At 32.4% G+C, this 14,703-nt stretch overlaps 1 protein-coding gene and 1 pseudogene across 1 annotated transcript; one reads left to right on the top strand and one right to left on the bottom strand.

Annotated features, from left to right (window-relative positions):
- The first annotated feature begins 1,507 nt into the window (after positions 1–1,507).
- Positions 1,508–4,739, top strand: LOC112637404 (annotated as a pseudogene).
- A 172-nt stretch (positions 4,740–4,911) lies between these two features.
- Positions 4,912–5,778, bottom strand: LOC112637403 (histone-lysine N-methyltransferase SETMAR-like). Its single transcript, XM_025407132.1, has one exon. The coding sequence runs from the start codon at positions 5,776–5,778 to the stop codon at positions 4,912–4,914; it is 867 nt and encodes a 288-aa protein (XP_025262917.1).
- Between the last annotated feature and the right edge of the window lie 8,925 nt (positions 5,779–14,703).

Below are 14,703 nucleotides of genomic sequence, written 5' to 3'. Positions count from 1 at the left end.
GTTGATGGATTACCACTGTCGAAATCGTCATCACAACAATTCTGGCCCATATTAGGTTCACTTCTGCCATATGAGAATGTTTTTCTAATTGGTCTTTACCATGGATATGAAAAACCGGCAAGTGCCGATGATTTTTTGAAGGATTTTGTTGTCGAGGCTAAAGATATTTGCGAAAATGGCATTAACGTTAATGGTCGTAACATACAATACAGGCTTGAGGCTTTAATTTGTGATACACCAGCGAAAGCATTCGTCTTGTGTGTAAAGGGACATGCTGGATATTCCAGTTGTACTAAATGTCAAACAGAAGGAGAATATGTAGGAAATCGAATATGTTTTCCACAAGTCGATGCACCACTTCGAACAGATGACGATTTCATCCGAAAGATTGATGATAATTACCACAAACCAGATATCACCTGTAGTTTACTACAAATACCTCATTTTAAACCTGTTACTAATGTTCCGTTAGATTATATGCATTTGATATGTCTGGGAATTATGCGCAAATTAATATACTTATGGCTTGATGGAGAGTTACATTATCGACTACGGTCTAGAGCTGTCGAAGAAATTTCTACACGTTTAGTGACACAATTGAAATCTTCAATACCTGTAGAATTTGCAAGAAAGCCACGATCACTGAATTGTGTAAAGTTATGGAAAGCTACGGAATATAGATTGATATTATTATATACTGGTCCATTGGCTTTTAAATCTATATTAAACAAGAATGTATATATGCATTTTCTAACACTACATGTGATTATCAGAATTCTGTCTTCACAAGATTTAAACGAATATGTAATTTATGCGCAAGATTTGATACTTTTCTTTATTAAAATATTTATGAAACTTTATGGAGTTCAGAATATGTCATATAATATTCACAATCTTATACATCTTGTTGATGACGTCAAAAAATTTGGGCCGATTGATAATTTCAGTGCATTCAAGTTTGAAAACTATATGCAAATATTGAAGAAATATATTCGAAAGGCGGAGAGACCTTTACAACAAGTTATACGGAGATGTATTGAAAAAGAAATTAACTCAGATTCATCGACTATTTTATCACATTCTGTTCTGGTACATCCAAATTTAATATTGTTGCATCATGATGGTCCACTTATATCGAATTGCAGAAATCCACAATATAAAATTGTTAAATACAATGGAATAACATTGAAAGTTGGGACACTTGCGGATAGTTGTTGTGGTTTAAATAGTGGTGGCATTGTATCTATAAAAAATATAGCATACTGCAGAAAGCGAAATATTCCTGTCATTATAGGCCGCGAATTTTTGAAGAAAGAGGACCTATTTAATCTTCCTTGTCCATCATCATTACTTGGAATTTATCTTGTGCACTCATGTTCAGATTTGAAATCGTGGCCATTAAAACATGTCATCAGAAAATATGTGAAGTTGCCATATGGAGATGACAAATATGCTATTTTTCCATTGATACATAGCAGCATATAATTTTTATGTTTAATTAAACAGAATGACTGACGCGAAGTGCTACGCAGTCGTTGAATTTCAAGATGGACTTCAACTGATTCCAAGCAATTGGTTGAATAATGATGAAACAAAGGCCGTTTGGCCTAATTTTACTAATAATAAGAGATATGATAAAGCGGTGAGATCAATGGAGGAGTCACAATCTACATGGGTGCAACATAACATTATAAAAATATATGGAAAATATTGTAAGTAATGTTATATTCTTTTCTGTAATGTGTATATTATTAGTTTTCCGCATGTAATGTTAATATATGTTGATATTTTTTAATAATTATAGAAAAATGATATATTTTTATTACGATTATATCATTTTGTTGCAGTGAATTATGCAGTAGCCAGACAGAAATTAAAACAAGCCGAAGATGTGTCTGACCTCACTTCGAATACAGAAAAAGAAGAATATCTTAAGAAGTCAAGACAAATTAGAGCCGCTAAAATCATGGATGATACATCAAGCAACAATGAATTATCAGATGAATTATCAGACGAATTTTTAAACGAGCTTCCAAAAATGCCTAACATGACTGAGATCAATAAAAAAAAATTGTAGAAAATGCACAAAAAGGTAAGAGCACTAAAAAGCATTAATAGAAAAAAAAAAGAATAGAATGTTTCAATAACATAATTGTATGAATTTCAGATTTTAGTTACAGTCAAAATGTGAATAGAAAATATACTAAAAAAATACAGGATAGAGTCAAGAATAGAACTGCACCTTACAGTCGCTGCATTTCAGAAACAGGGAAAAAAGATGATTCTCGTAAGTACAATTTGTGTCGAAAGCTTTATTAAAGTATAAACACATAACAAAATCATATTCTTTAATTTCTACTACTTTTATATTTTTAATGTAAAGCAAATGAAAATATGTAATATTAAAGAAAGATTACAAAAGAGCATACTAAAAACATTGCATTATTTTGTTTCAGAATTACAAAAGCATAAAAATATCAAAATCTTTGATAATGATTTGAATTGTATGGCTGTATATGATTGCAACTGGAATTTACAAGGTATATATATGTGTGTATGTTTGTGTGTTTTATATATATGTATATATATATATGTATATATACTACATACATATATATATAAAACGGCGCTGATTTATTTTTAATTCCTCTTTCGTCGAATAAAAAAAAAGAAAATGGTTCAGGACTTTCCCGATTCATTTTTTATTTAGAAATAACGCTACGTTCGTGAACGCGAATTATGATATTGTATATATATATATATATATATATATATATATATATATATTTATATATTTATATATACATAACAAAATAGTAACAAATATTGGATTTTATTTTATCCAATTTTTTATAATCTTGTGTTTATCACCAATGAGATAAATATTGTATATTTAAGTAAATCTATGTAAATAGAACAAATAATATATAATGGTAACATTGTTTTATTTAGGTCCACAATGTTCTGAAAATTTTCTCAACGTTGAGCAAAGGGATGAGGTTAGCGATGATGTTAGCGTTCCAATATCAACAAATAATACGGCCGCAAGTGCAAGCAGCAAGAAGTTGAATTATGAACCAAGTTAGTATGCAAGTAGTTTAAATTTTACTTATGATTATGTATTATATAATTTAGAGTCATAATGTTATATAATCTGAAACAATTTTACGTGATATTTCTTTATTTACATCTCTTTATATTTTTGACTTGTAGAATTTTTTTTAAATTCTATATTCTGTTTATACTCCTAAATATTTTTATAATGGGATTTTTTAGATTCGCAATGTACTGAAAAAAATTTGAACGCTGAACAATGCGATGTTGAGATGGATAGTGATCCAATGTCAGCAAACAATACGGCAGTACCAAGTCTAAATTTGAGTTATGATCCAAGTTAGTATGCAAGTAGTTTTTATTTTACATACGATTACGCTATATTTTCATGTCACTTATTATAGAACAATTTTGTTTTTATAATTATATTTTATAATTATATTTGTACGTTATATTTTTCATCTTTATTTTTTATCTTTTATATTTTTAATCTGTAGAATTTTTTAAAAATTTTATCTTTTGCTTTTTCACATATACATAAATAAACTTTTTTGAATGTTTTATAGAATCGGACAATTTTCAACGATTTGTTGTACGAAAATTGATCGATTTGGAGTTAAAAATGAACAGTAATAATCGAAAGGTTAAAATGATTTGTGAGAACCAAAAGCTAATTTTAGAAAAATTGTCAAACTGTCAAGGTGGTTTTGAAACAGAGGAAAGAGAAGAAATAGACATTTTCCAAGATTTTCCATTGAAAGAGCAATAAAATTTAGAAGTTATGGAAACAAAATTACAAAATGATATATCTTATCGAAACCAAATGGTAAGTCGAATGTCTATATAAGTATTTACCAACATTTTCTGGAATATTTTTATTTAGAATTGCAGATCTTAAGTTTATACCCTTTTTATTTCGAGATCTCTCAATCTATACAAAGAGTTGTTTAAAAATAAAACTATATAATTTTAATCATACATATTTCGAAAATAACTATTGATGTTAATTTAAAATAATTTTAGATTAAACAATTGGCACATGCAACGTGTCAAAATATGAAAACCTCATGCTTACGACTGATGAGATTAATCCTGTCAAATAAACTTGCAACCAAATACAGTTGGTACGGAGCGAAAAAAAAGCAAAATTTTTCAAAATTGCACCTATGCAAAATAATTATGAGTAAGTAAAATATTTGAAAGCAATCTTCATTTTTTTTATTCATAAAAATGCTATAATTCCTTTACCAATTGAAAGACATGTTTGTAAATATTTATAGTAGTTATTAATTAATAAAACGTCTTTAAAAATATTAATATTTTCCAAGCATCTTTTATATATATTAGAAATAAAGCATATATATAATAACATATAGCATATATAATCATCTATTATTTAATTTAAATTACATCATAGACAGATTTGTTATAATTAATGTAGAAATAATGAAGTAAAGAAAGTATGTTACTTTTCCAGGTGTGATACGAAAGTCACATGCTGATGCAACAGACGAGCAAATATCTGCTCCAATTAAAATATGGTTGACCCATGCCAAAGAACGAATGGAGAGAGGACATAACACAGGGAGAACTGAGATAACTGAGACTGCGATTGATCAGTGCAATACATAGGATTACAGAATGCATTCGCAGATGGAGCAACGATCGAAATGCTGTACTTTCGTTCGAGGAGTACTTGGAGTGTACGAGAATCAGAAAACCATTGATCTTCGCCTTCCATTATATATATATATATATATATATATATATATATATATATATATTGGGTTGTCCGGAAAGTCCGTGCGGATTTTTAAGCAAAATTCGAATGAAAAAATTTTGTTGTTAAAAGTTATTTCATTCTGTCATATATGCACCATTATTTTGCACAATACTTTTCCATCTTTCGGGTAATTTCATAATTCCTCTCTCATAGAAGTCTTGGGTTTTTTCGGCGAAGAAGCTGTCCAAGTAGTTTTTGAGGAGTTGCAAAGAAGCAAAGTTCAAACCATTAATTGAGTTTTGTAGCGACCGAAATAAATGAAAATCCGAGGGTGCAATGTCGGGGGAATACGGTGGATGAGGCAAAACATCCCAGCCAAACGCCAATAATTTTTGGCGAGTCTGCAAACTTGCATGAGGTCTGGCGTTATCATGATGAAAAACGATGCCTTTCCTATTGATCAATTCCGGACACTTTTTGGCGATTTCTATCTTCAATTTATCCAACTGTGAACAGTACTTGTCCGAATCGATGGTTTCGTTGTCCGGTAGTAGCTCATAATATACTATCCCCTTCCAATTCCACCAAATGCAGAGCATTACCTTTTTCGGATGTAAGCCTGCCTTCGAAGTGGTTAATGGCGGTTCACCTCGCTTGCTCCACGACCTTTTACGCTCGACATTATTATAAATTATCCACTTTTCGTCGCCTGTTATGATGCGTTTTAAAAATGAATCGTATTCATTGCGTTTGTATAGCAAATCGCTGATGGAAATGCGGTCAATACGATTTTTCTCAGTTAAGTCGTGCGGCACCCAAACATCAAGCTTTTTTACCATCTGGAGCTTGTTTAAATGTTCGGAAACAGTTGATTTGCCAATGTTTAACCTCGCTGCGATTTCCCGAACTGTGATCTGCCGCTCGGAATCGATTAAAGCTGTTATTTGGTCGACATCAGTGGTGACTGGCCGACCAGAGCGAGGAGCATCTTCAATATTCATTTCTCCTGAACGAAATTTAGCAAACCACTTCTGACACATGCGATTACTTACGGCATCTTCCCCGTATACGGCACATATTTTTTTTCGAGTTTGTGTCGCGTTCTTTCCTTTACGGAAATAAAAAAGCATTATGCATCGAAAAAACACGTTATTTCCTTCCATCTCTAAACTAATGTCAAGTAAAACGTTTTTAATTTATTGGGATAATTAATATCACTAAGTATGCGTTGAAATGTCACTAATCAAAACACGAAAGCATTTGACATATCACATCGACATAAACTTGTAAAATTCGCCTTTGAACGACATCTATTGAGAAATCCGCACGAACTTTCCGGACAACCCAATATATATATATATATATATATATATATATATATATATATATATATATATAATAGGTGGCCCATTCTAATCCATCCAGTCGAATATCTTGAAAACCAAACCCGAGAGAGAAAAATGTTTCAGACAAAAGTTGTTTGGTTTCGAGGGGGCCATAAGATGATACCATTGGTTTGACCTTGAAAAGTCGTTTGAAGGTCACGTAAAGGTCACCTCCAATTTTTTAAATGGAATCCTCTATTTTTTATTACTTATTCTTGTAGCTTATCTCGAGAGCTTTCCAAAACACTGTAATAAAGTATTTCTTCATCAAGTACTTTTCGAGTTATGAGGCTTGAAAAAATTTCTTAATTTTACATAAACCATAAAATATCTAGTAAAATATTCATTTCTCGATTACCTTACCTTAATACTTTTATGTACAAAATAATGAGAGGAATCAATTGATGTAAAGAAAACACATAATTGTTTTTAAAAAAAATATGGAATTGTTAATTACAAATTACATATTTTTTCTTTGAAATAATTATGTGTTTTCTTTACACTAATTGATTCCTCTCATTATTTTGTACATAAAAGTATTAAGGTAAGATAATGGAAAAATGAATATTTTACAAGATATTTTATGGTTTATGTAAAATTAAGAAATTATTTCAAGCCTTATAACTCTAAAAGTACTTAACGAAAAGGTACTTAATTATAGTACAATAATATGTTTTGGAAAGCTCTCGAGATAAGCTACAAGAATGTGCAAAAATATATAGTGTTACATTTAAAAAAATTGAAGAGACCTTCACGTGACCTTTAAATGACTCTTCAAGGTCAAACCAATGGTACCATCTTATGGCCCCCTCGAAACCAAACAACTTTTGTCTGAAACATTTTTCTCTCCCGGGCTTGGTTTTTGAGATATTCGACTGGATGGATTAAAATGGGCCACCCTGTATATAGAGTTAAATAGTAAATATATTTATATGTAAAATATTAATAACAGAACTTTAGTCGAGGAGTCAAAATATTAAATATGTTAATAATAATATATGTTAATAAATATTATATGTTAATAAATATATGTTAAATGTAAATATTAATTTTATAATAAATATTTTTCAAACGTAAATAGAACGAATAAATTAATATAACCTAACCAATATGCGTAATATACCATTAACATACCGGCAACATTCTGTGGATATACTACAGGATATTCCCAGTATATACTACGAACCAATAATATACTGGCAACATTCTGTGGACATTCTGTGGATATACTACGAACCAATAATATACTGGCAACATTCTGTGGACATTCTGTGGATATACTACAGGATATTCCCAGTATATACTACGAATTATAGAAACTAGGACATAGGAACTTTCTCAGTATGTACTGAGTATATCGTAGTACGTATATCGTATGTTCTGAGAATATACGCAATATACTTTTGTAATATCCTCCGAACATTCTCAGAATCTACCTGTGCTGTTAGGGATATTTATTCATATTGCTTATATATTTTATTTTAAGAATCTAAACATAATGAAATTTATAACATTTCATATAAATTATTAATTATTCAATATGTAATAACGGAATAACAACAAATGTATTATTTGCGTATGGCATTATTAACATTTTCTTGCTGATATCTGATATGGGCCATGTACATAATTCAGACACATTACTAACTAAATAAATGTCAAATAATGATGACAAGCATGGGACATGGAATAAGTCTTTTTTAATCATAAACTTTTTGCCAATAGCAACTAAGTATTTTCTTCTATTACAATATGCAATATTTTCAATTTTTATGATACTTTCGTCTTTCATAAAACAACAATTATTAGCGTTATCATTCACTTTTATGATATATTGTGCCATATTAATACTTTTATACTAAGGATTTGTGCAGTCCTGAATAAGTGGACCATCATAATGTTCATTGAGTAATTGTATCTTAGAATTTTCTTCATATGTCAAATCTGTATTACATATAGCATCATTTTTCTCCATATATCTTCTGTGTAATTACTGTAGTGGTTTATCAGCTTTGCAAATTATTTTTTTTACTTCTTGTAAAAAATTTTCATATTTGAAAGCACTAAATAAATCTAAAGTGCCATGTATGCGAACATCGTCGCATAAATGAATCAGACCATGAACATTATGAGACATATTGTATTTTCCATACAAAATTTTAAAAGTGTTAACATAATGAATTAATAATTCTTCAGCGTAATTCAAATAATCGTTACATACATTTTTACAGCATAAAATTCTAATTGCTACAGTAAGTGTTAGAAAATGATAATATAAATCATTTGAAAGTATTCCTCGAAGAACAACAGGACCCGTGTATAACAAAAATTGCCTATATTCAGTTGCTTTCCATTGTTTTAAATAATCCAAAGATCTCGGTTTTCTGCAAAATTCAACTGGTATGTTATGTTTAATATTTTCTAAATTGCTTGATAATATTTGACATTTATGAGATTGTAGACGAACTTTTAAGTCCCCTGTTGTCCACATATATAAACATTTTCTCATAACTCCAAGGCAAAGTAAATGCATATAATCAAGAGGAATATTTTCTATAAAATGTAATTGCGGTATTTGTTTTAAATTGGTACAACCTAAATGAAAATTGTCATCTGTTTCATTTAAGAAATCATTATTTGTTCTCTTTGCAGCATGAATATCTACAAAACAAATACGTCTGTTTCTATATTCACCTTCAATTACGCATTTTGTGCAACTAAAATAACCGCTGTGACCTTTTATATTTAGTATGAAGGCTTTTGCAGGCGCATCGCATAAAATTTGTTTAATTTGAATATTATAAAATTTTTCACACAAAAATATTCCATTGTTTGCTAACTCTATCATTTCTTCAACAAAATCTTGCAAAAACTCATTGCAATTTGTTGGTTTCTTAGGTCCATAATATGCCCCAATTATAAAAATTTCTTTATATGGCAAAACACATCCTAAGATTGGCCATAATGATGATGTTGAAGATTTTGATAAAGGTAATCCATCAATATTAATTCCTAAATTTATAGTATTTATATTATCAAACCTATACCCAGACAGCACAAAACGTCCTCAGGATCATCCTGAATATGTCCAGGACATCCTGGGAGATTTATAGGACATTTTAAATTTTTGTACAAATATTTATATAAAGATTTAATGTGCATATATGATTACTTTTAGTTATATAAAATATTTAATTTAATTTTAAACGTCAAAATATATATATATATATATATATATATATATATGCCATAAAGATCTATATTTTTTCCTTAAATACTTTGTAAAGTCTAGTTAAAAATACTTGTATCATAATATAATTTAATAAGAATCTGCAAAATTATTTGCAGTTTGCTTTAATATAGAATATTTATAGAATATTTGCATATATAAATATAATTTTATTATGTCCCATAAATATCCATAGGACATCCATTAGAAATGCTCTGGATGCTTACTGGTTACTCACTGGATATATATTATTTCAGCATAGATCTTCGAAAAACGTTCAGAGGACATTTAAAGGATATTCAGAGGACATTTAGAGACCATTCAGAAGACATCCAGAGAACATCCAGAGGACATCAAAAAAATATCTTCTAATTTTTTATTATTTTATAATATATATTACTATTTACAGCAACAACAGATTTTCAACGATATGTTGTACGAAAATTATTGGATATAGACTTCAAAATATCAACAGTACATGAGGAACAGAAAAATATAAATACTAAATTAGATAGTATACAAAATCAAATCCAAACTTTTGTATTAGATGATGGAGTGAAAAAGAAAGATGTTGAAGTAGATTACATGGAATTCTTTCCGTTACAAACATTAGAAGAGCTAGAAAAATTTGAACAACAATTAGTTGAGAATAAAATAAATCGTAAAGCATTGGTATGCGTATTTTGAAAAATAATCTTAGTAGATGTAGTAGGCCGGTTCTAACCCAGGTCCTCTGAGGGAGGTGAGGTGCGAGGGGATCTCAGCGGAGCGGGGGTATGACGTCACGCGGGGGTTGGGGGGGGTCACGTTAATGACAAGCATAAACAAAAGAGCGGTATTCTTTTGAAAAGGATTAGGCCTAATCCTTTTTTGGGTCTAATCCTTTTTTGGGTCTAATCCTTTTTATTGTTCTTTTATTTTATTGTATTTTATTATATTTTGAAAAAGATTTTGGGGACCTAATTTTTTTTATTGTTCTTTTATTTTATTTTATTGTATTTTATTATATTTTGAAAAAGATTTTGGGGACCTAATCTTTTTTATTGTTCTTTTATTTTATTTTTATTGTATTTTATTATATATTTTTATATATATTTTATATATATTTATATATATTTTTATATTTTTATATATATTTTTATATATATTGTATTTTATTATATATTTTGAAAAAGATTGTGCGGACCTAATCCTTTTTATTGTTCTTTTATTTTATTGTATTTTATTTTATTTTTTAAGGAAAAATTTTATTTTTTAAGGAAAAATTTTAATAGCGCTAATGATCGGCTGCTTTGTCTGGGGATTACTCGATTAGACACAATACAATTGGACACAATTGGCTTTGATTGACTAATCGGAGGTGTCTCCCTCGTTTACATATCAGCGCCGATGTTCGGCTGCTTTGTACTCTCGAGGTACACCCGTAATAGATAATTCCAGGTTTTTTTTCCCGTTCGACGTATAAACAATAGAGATTAAGCGGACAAGCTTTCAGAGATTATCGGGGGACACAAAGAAAATTTTTTCTTGCAAATGGGATAGAAAATCACTATAGAAAACCTTTTATACTCTTTTTTTTTTTTTACTCTTATACATATTTTTATGACTTTATTTCATAAACTTACATTTTTGAGATATTTCAGTCCAACCTTTTCAAGCAATCTGTGTAATATAATAGCGCATTTTTTCTACGATCCTAGATACATTTGCAAGAAAATTTTCTTTCGTGTCAACCCCCAACAGTCTCTGAAAGCTTGTTGGTCGAATATAAGAAGGATCGAAGCGCAGCAGATCATAGTACATCATTTGAAAACGCATCGACACGTCGGTAGCAAAAAATAGTGTTCTCTCGGAAAGTGTTTTGTTAGAAAAAAGATAGTGTTCTGTTAGTCTTCTGTGATATATATATTGTGTGATAATACATAAAATGGAAAACATCGAGCAGACTGAAGGCGATCTGATAGAGCGATCTCGCCAAATTACCACCTTGGGCGAGTATTTTGCATGGCTGCAGCGTTGCGAAGAATTGATCAAAGAGCTCGAAGAACGCAGTCGTGTTAAGCGTCCGCGACTCTCGATCGGAAAGAGGCAATCTCTGGCAGCCAAAATCGCGCAGCTCGAAGGTGCAAAAACTCGATTGCAGAGAAGATTTATTCCCAGTGGTGGTGAATACAGCGATGACAATAACGCGGAGAGACTCGTTTGGCGAGAGATCGATACCGCGTTCGAGAGTCGCGTATCGACTGGTGCGGTGATAAATTATAATCACATCGAACCGCGCCAATTTCTCAAGGATGCCGAAGACATTGTGATAGAACATGTGCAGGACGCTCTAGAAAAACACAGCAGTATAAAAGTGAACACAATATTCAATGGTGAATTTGTGGCCGGAGATAAACATGCGAATAAAAGTGTAAATACAAGAAACCATGAACTCTTTCGCACAATTTACGCGAGTGGTACGAATAGCGCGTTATCGAGTCCACCCTAGCGTCTCTGGAAGAATTTCAGGAACGCGATAGCGGGTGGGCTTTGTCGCGAATATTGAACTTGACTGTAAATATTAACAAGTTCAATCCCATGCACGCGGGATGCCACATCAAGTTACCGCGGGATATTATGATGAAGAGAGCGGTGATTAACGTGCAATCAAAGGACAATGCATGTTTCGCGTGGGCAGTGGTCGCCGCTCTGTATCCCGCCGAAAGTCACGCGGAACGGGAATCATCGTACCCGCATTACGCGACAGTGTTGAATCTCCGGGACATTGAGTTTCCAGCGACTATGAATCAGATTAAGAAATTTGAACATGCAAATAACATTTCAATCAACGTGTACAGCATCGAGAAAGAGAACAACATTGCCCCGATACATCTTTCACAGCAGAAACGGGACAAGCATGTGAATCTGCTATACGTGGAAGATGGTAACAACAGCGTGGGACATTTCGCGTGGATCAAGAATCTATCCCGACTAGTGAGCTCGCAACTCAGCAAAAAAGATCACAAGAAATATATCTGCGATCGGTTAGTTTATTTTATATTATTTGAATAATTATTATTTGTATAATTATAATATGAATTGTTAAAATCTTAATTAAATTTTTTTCCTTTACAGATGTCTACATTATTTTGGTTCGGACGACAAGTTGCAGTTGCATACGGTCGACTGCGGAAAGCTAAACGACTGCGCTGTCCGACTGCCGAGCGACAAGGACAAGTGGCTCGAGTTCAGCAACCCTAATCGGAAGGAGCGGCTTCCATTCATTGTGTACGCCGACTTGGAATGCGTCCTGGCCAAGAAGGAAGAAGAGAAATTATATCAACATCATCATCAAGTATTTAGCATAGCTTACTATGTACATTGCTCGTTCGACAAATCTTTATCGGCGTATCATTCGCATCGTAGCGCCGATTGTATAGCATGGTTCGTTAAAGATCTTAAAAATTTGGCATTACGCGTAAAAAATATTTTAAAAACAAATGTCCCCATGATAGATTTAACGTTCGAAGAACAGAAAGAATTTTATCACGTTACTCAATGTCACATATGCAAAAAACCGTTCGCGCAAGACGATACACGCGTTCGCGATCATTGCCATCTGACCGGGCGGTACAGAGGTCCTGCACATTCAAATTGTAATCTAAATTATAAAGATTCTTTTTGCATTCCGATAGTTTTTCACAATTTATCCGGTTACGATTCTCATTTTATTATTGAGGAAATAGCCACAGCGTTCGAAGGGAAAATCGAGTTATTGCCGATAACTAAGGAAAAATATATTTCATTTACTAAAAGTGTTGATTTTAAAGAAGAATCAAAAAATCAAATAAAATTACGTTTCATCGATTCATACAAATTTCTCACATCGAGTCTCGATAAATTGGCATCATTTTTGGACAAAGATAAACTCAAAATTTTAAAATCGGAATTTCAAAATTTATCTGCCGAAAATTTCAATTTGTTAACGCGAAAAGGTGTATTTCCATACGAATACATCGATTCCATTGACAGGTTGCACGATACGTGTTTACCACCGCGCGAATCGTTTTACAGTTCTTTGACCGGTGAAACTGTATCCGAGAGCGATTACGCGCACGCCGAGAACGTCTGGACGCGGTTCTCCATTCGGACGCTGGGTGAATATAGCGACATGTATCTCAAAATCGACGTATTGTTATTAGCAGATATTTTCGAAAATTTTCGCGATAAATGTATCGAAAGTTACGGACTCGACCCCGCGTATTATTATACTCTCCCCGGATACACGTGGGACGCCATGTTAAAGCATACAAAGATCACGTTCGAGTTGCTTACGGATATCGATATGGTTATGTTCATCGAACGCGGTATACGCGGTGGTCTGAGCCAATGTTCCAACAGATACGCTCGCGCTAATAACAAGTACATGGAGTCGTACGATCCATCGAAACCATCGTCGTACTTGATGTATTTTGACGTTAATAATTTATACGGATGGGCAATGTGTCAACCGTTGCCCTATGCCGATTTTCGATGGGTCGATGACGTGTCGAATTTTGATGTATCATCCATCGCGCTAGATTCCCCTACAGGCTATATCCTCGAAGTCGATCTCGAATACCCACGACATCTTCACGATACGCACATTGACCTACCGTTTTGTCCGACGCGCGACAAGCCGCCCGGTAAGCGGGAATTCAAACTACTTGCAACGTTATATGATAAGAAGCGTTACGTGATACACTACCGTAACCTACAGCAGTGTACGCGTCACGGCCTTCGTGTAACAAAAATACATCGCGTATTACAATTTACGCAATCTCCATGGCTTCGCAGTTATATCGAATTAAATACACATTTCAGAACACTCGCGAAAAACGATTTCGAGAAAAATTTATATAAATTAATGAATAATGCTGTGTTTGGTAAAACGATGGAAAATGTGCGGAATCGTGTCGATGTAAAATTATTAACAAAATGGGATGGCCAGTACGGTGCAGAAGCGATGATCGCGAAACCGAATTTCCACAGCAGAAGCGTTTTTTCAGAAAACTTAATCGCTGTGGAATTGCGTAAACTCGAGGTGAAATTCTACAAGCCGATTTATGTGGGTATGTGCATACTCGACATATCCAAGACATGTTTGTATGAATTTCATCACGAGTATATGACGCCAATGTATCGCGATAAATGTAAGATTATGTATACCGATACAGATAGTTTGATATATCACATTGAGTGCGTTGATGTGTATGAGAACATGAAGCGCGATATCGCCAGATTTGACACGAGCGATTATGCGGTAGACAATGCGTACGGTATACCGCTTG

This window comes from Camponotus floridanus, unplaced genomic scaffold, assembly GCF_003227725.1.
Source record: "Camponotus floridanus strain SB8 unplaced genomic scaffold, Cflo_v7.5 scaffold161, whole genome shotgun sequence".
NCBI classification, from domain to species: Eukaryota; Metazoa; Arthropoda; class Insecta; order Hymenoptera; family Formicidae; genus Camponotus; species Camponotus floridanus.
This window is presented reverse-complemented; position numbering and strand designations above follow the sequence as displayed.

Bases quoted from the DNA above. Each gene is read 5' to 3' on its own strand.
- LOC112637403 (XM_025407132.1), bottom strand. From the start codon at position 5,778: ATGAATATTGAAGATGCTCCTCGCTCTGGTCGGCCAGTCACCACTGAT.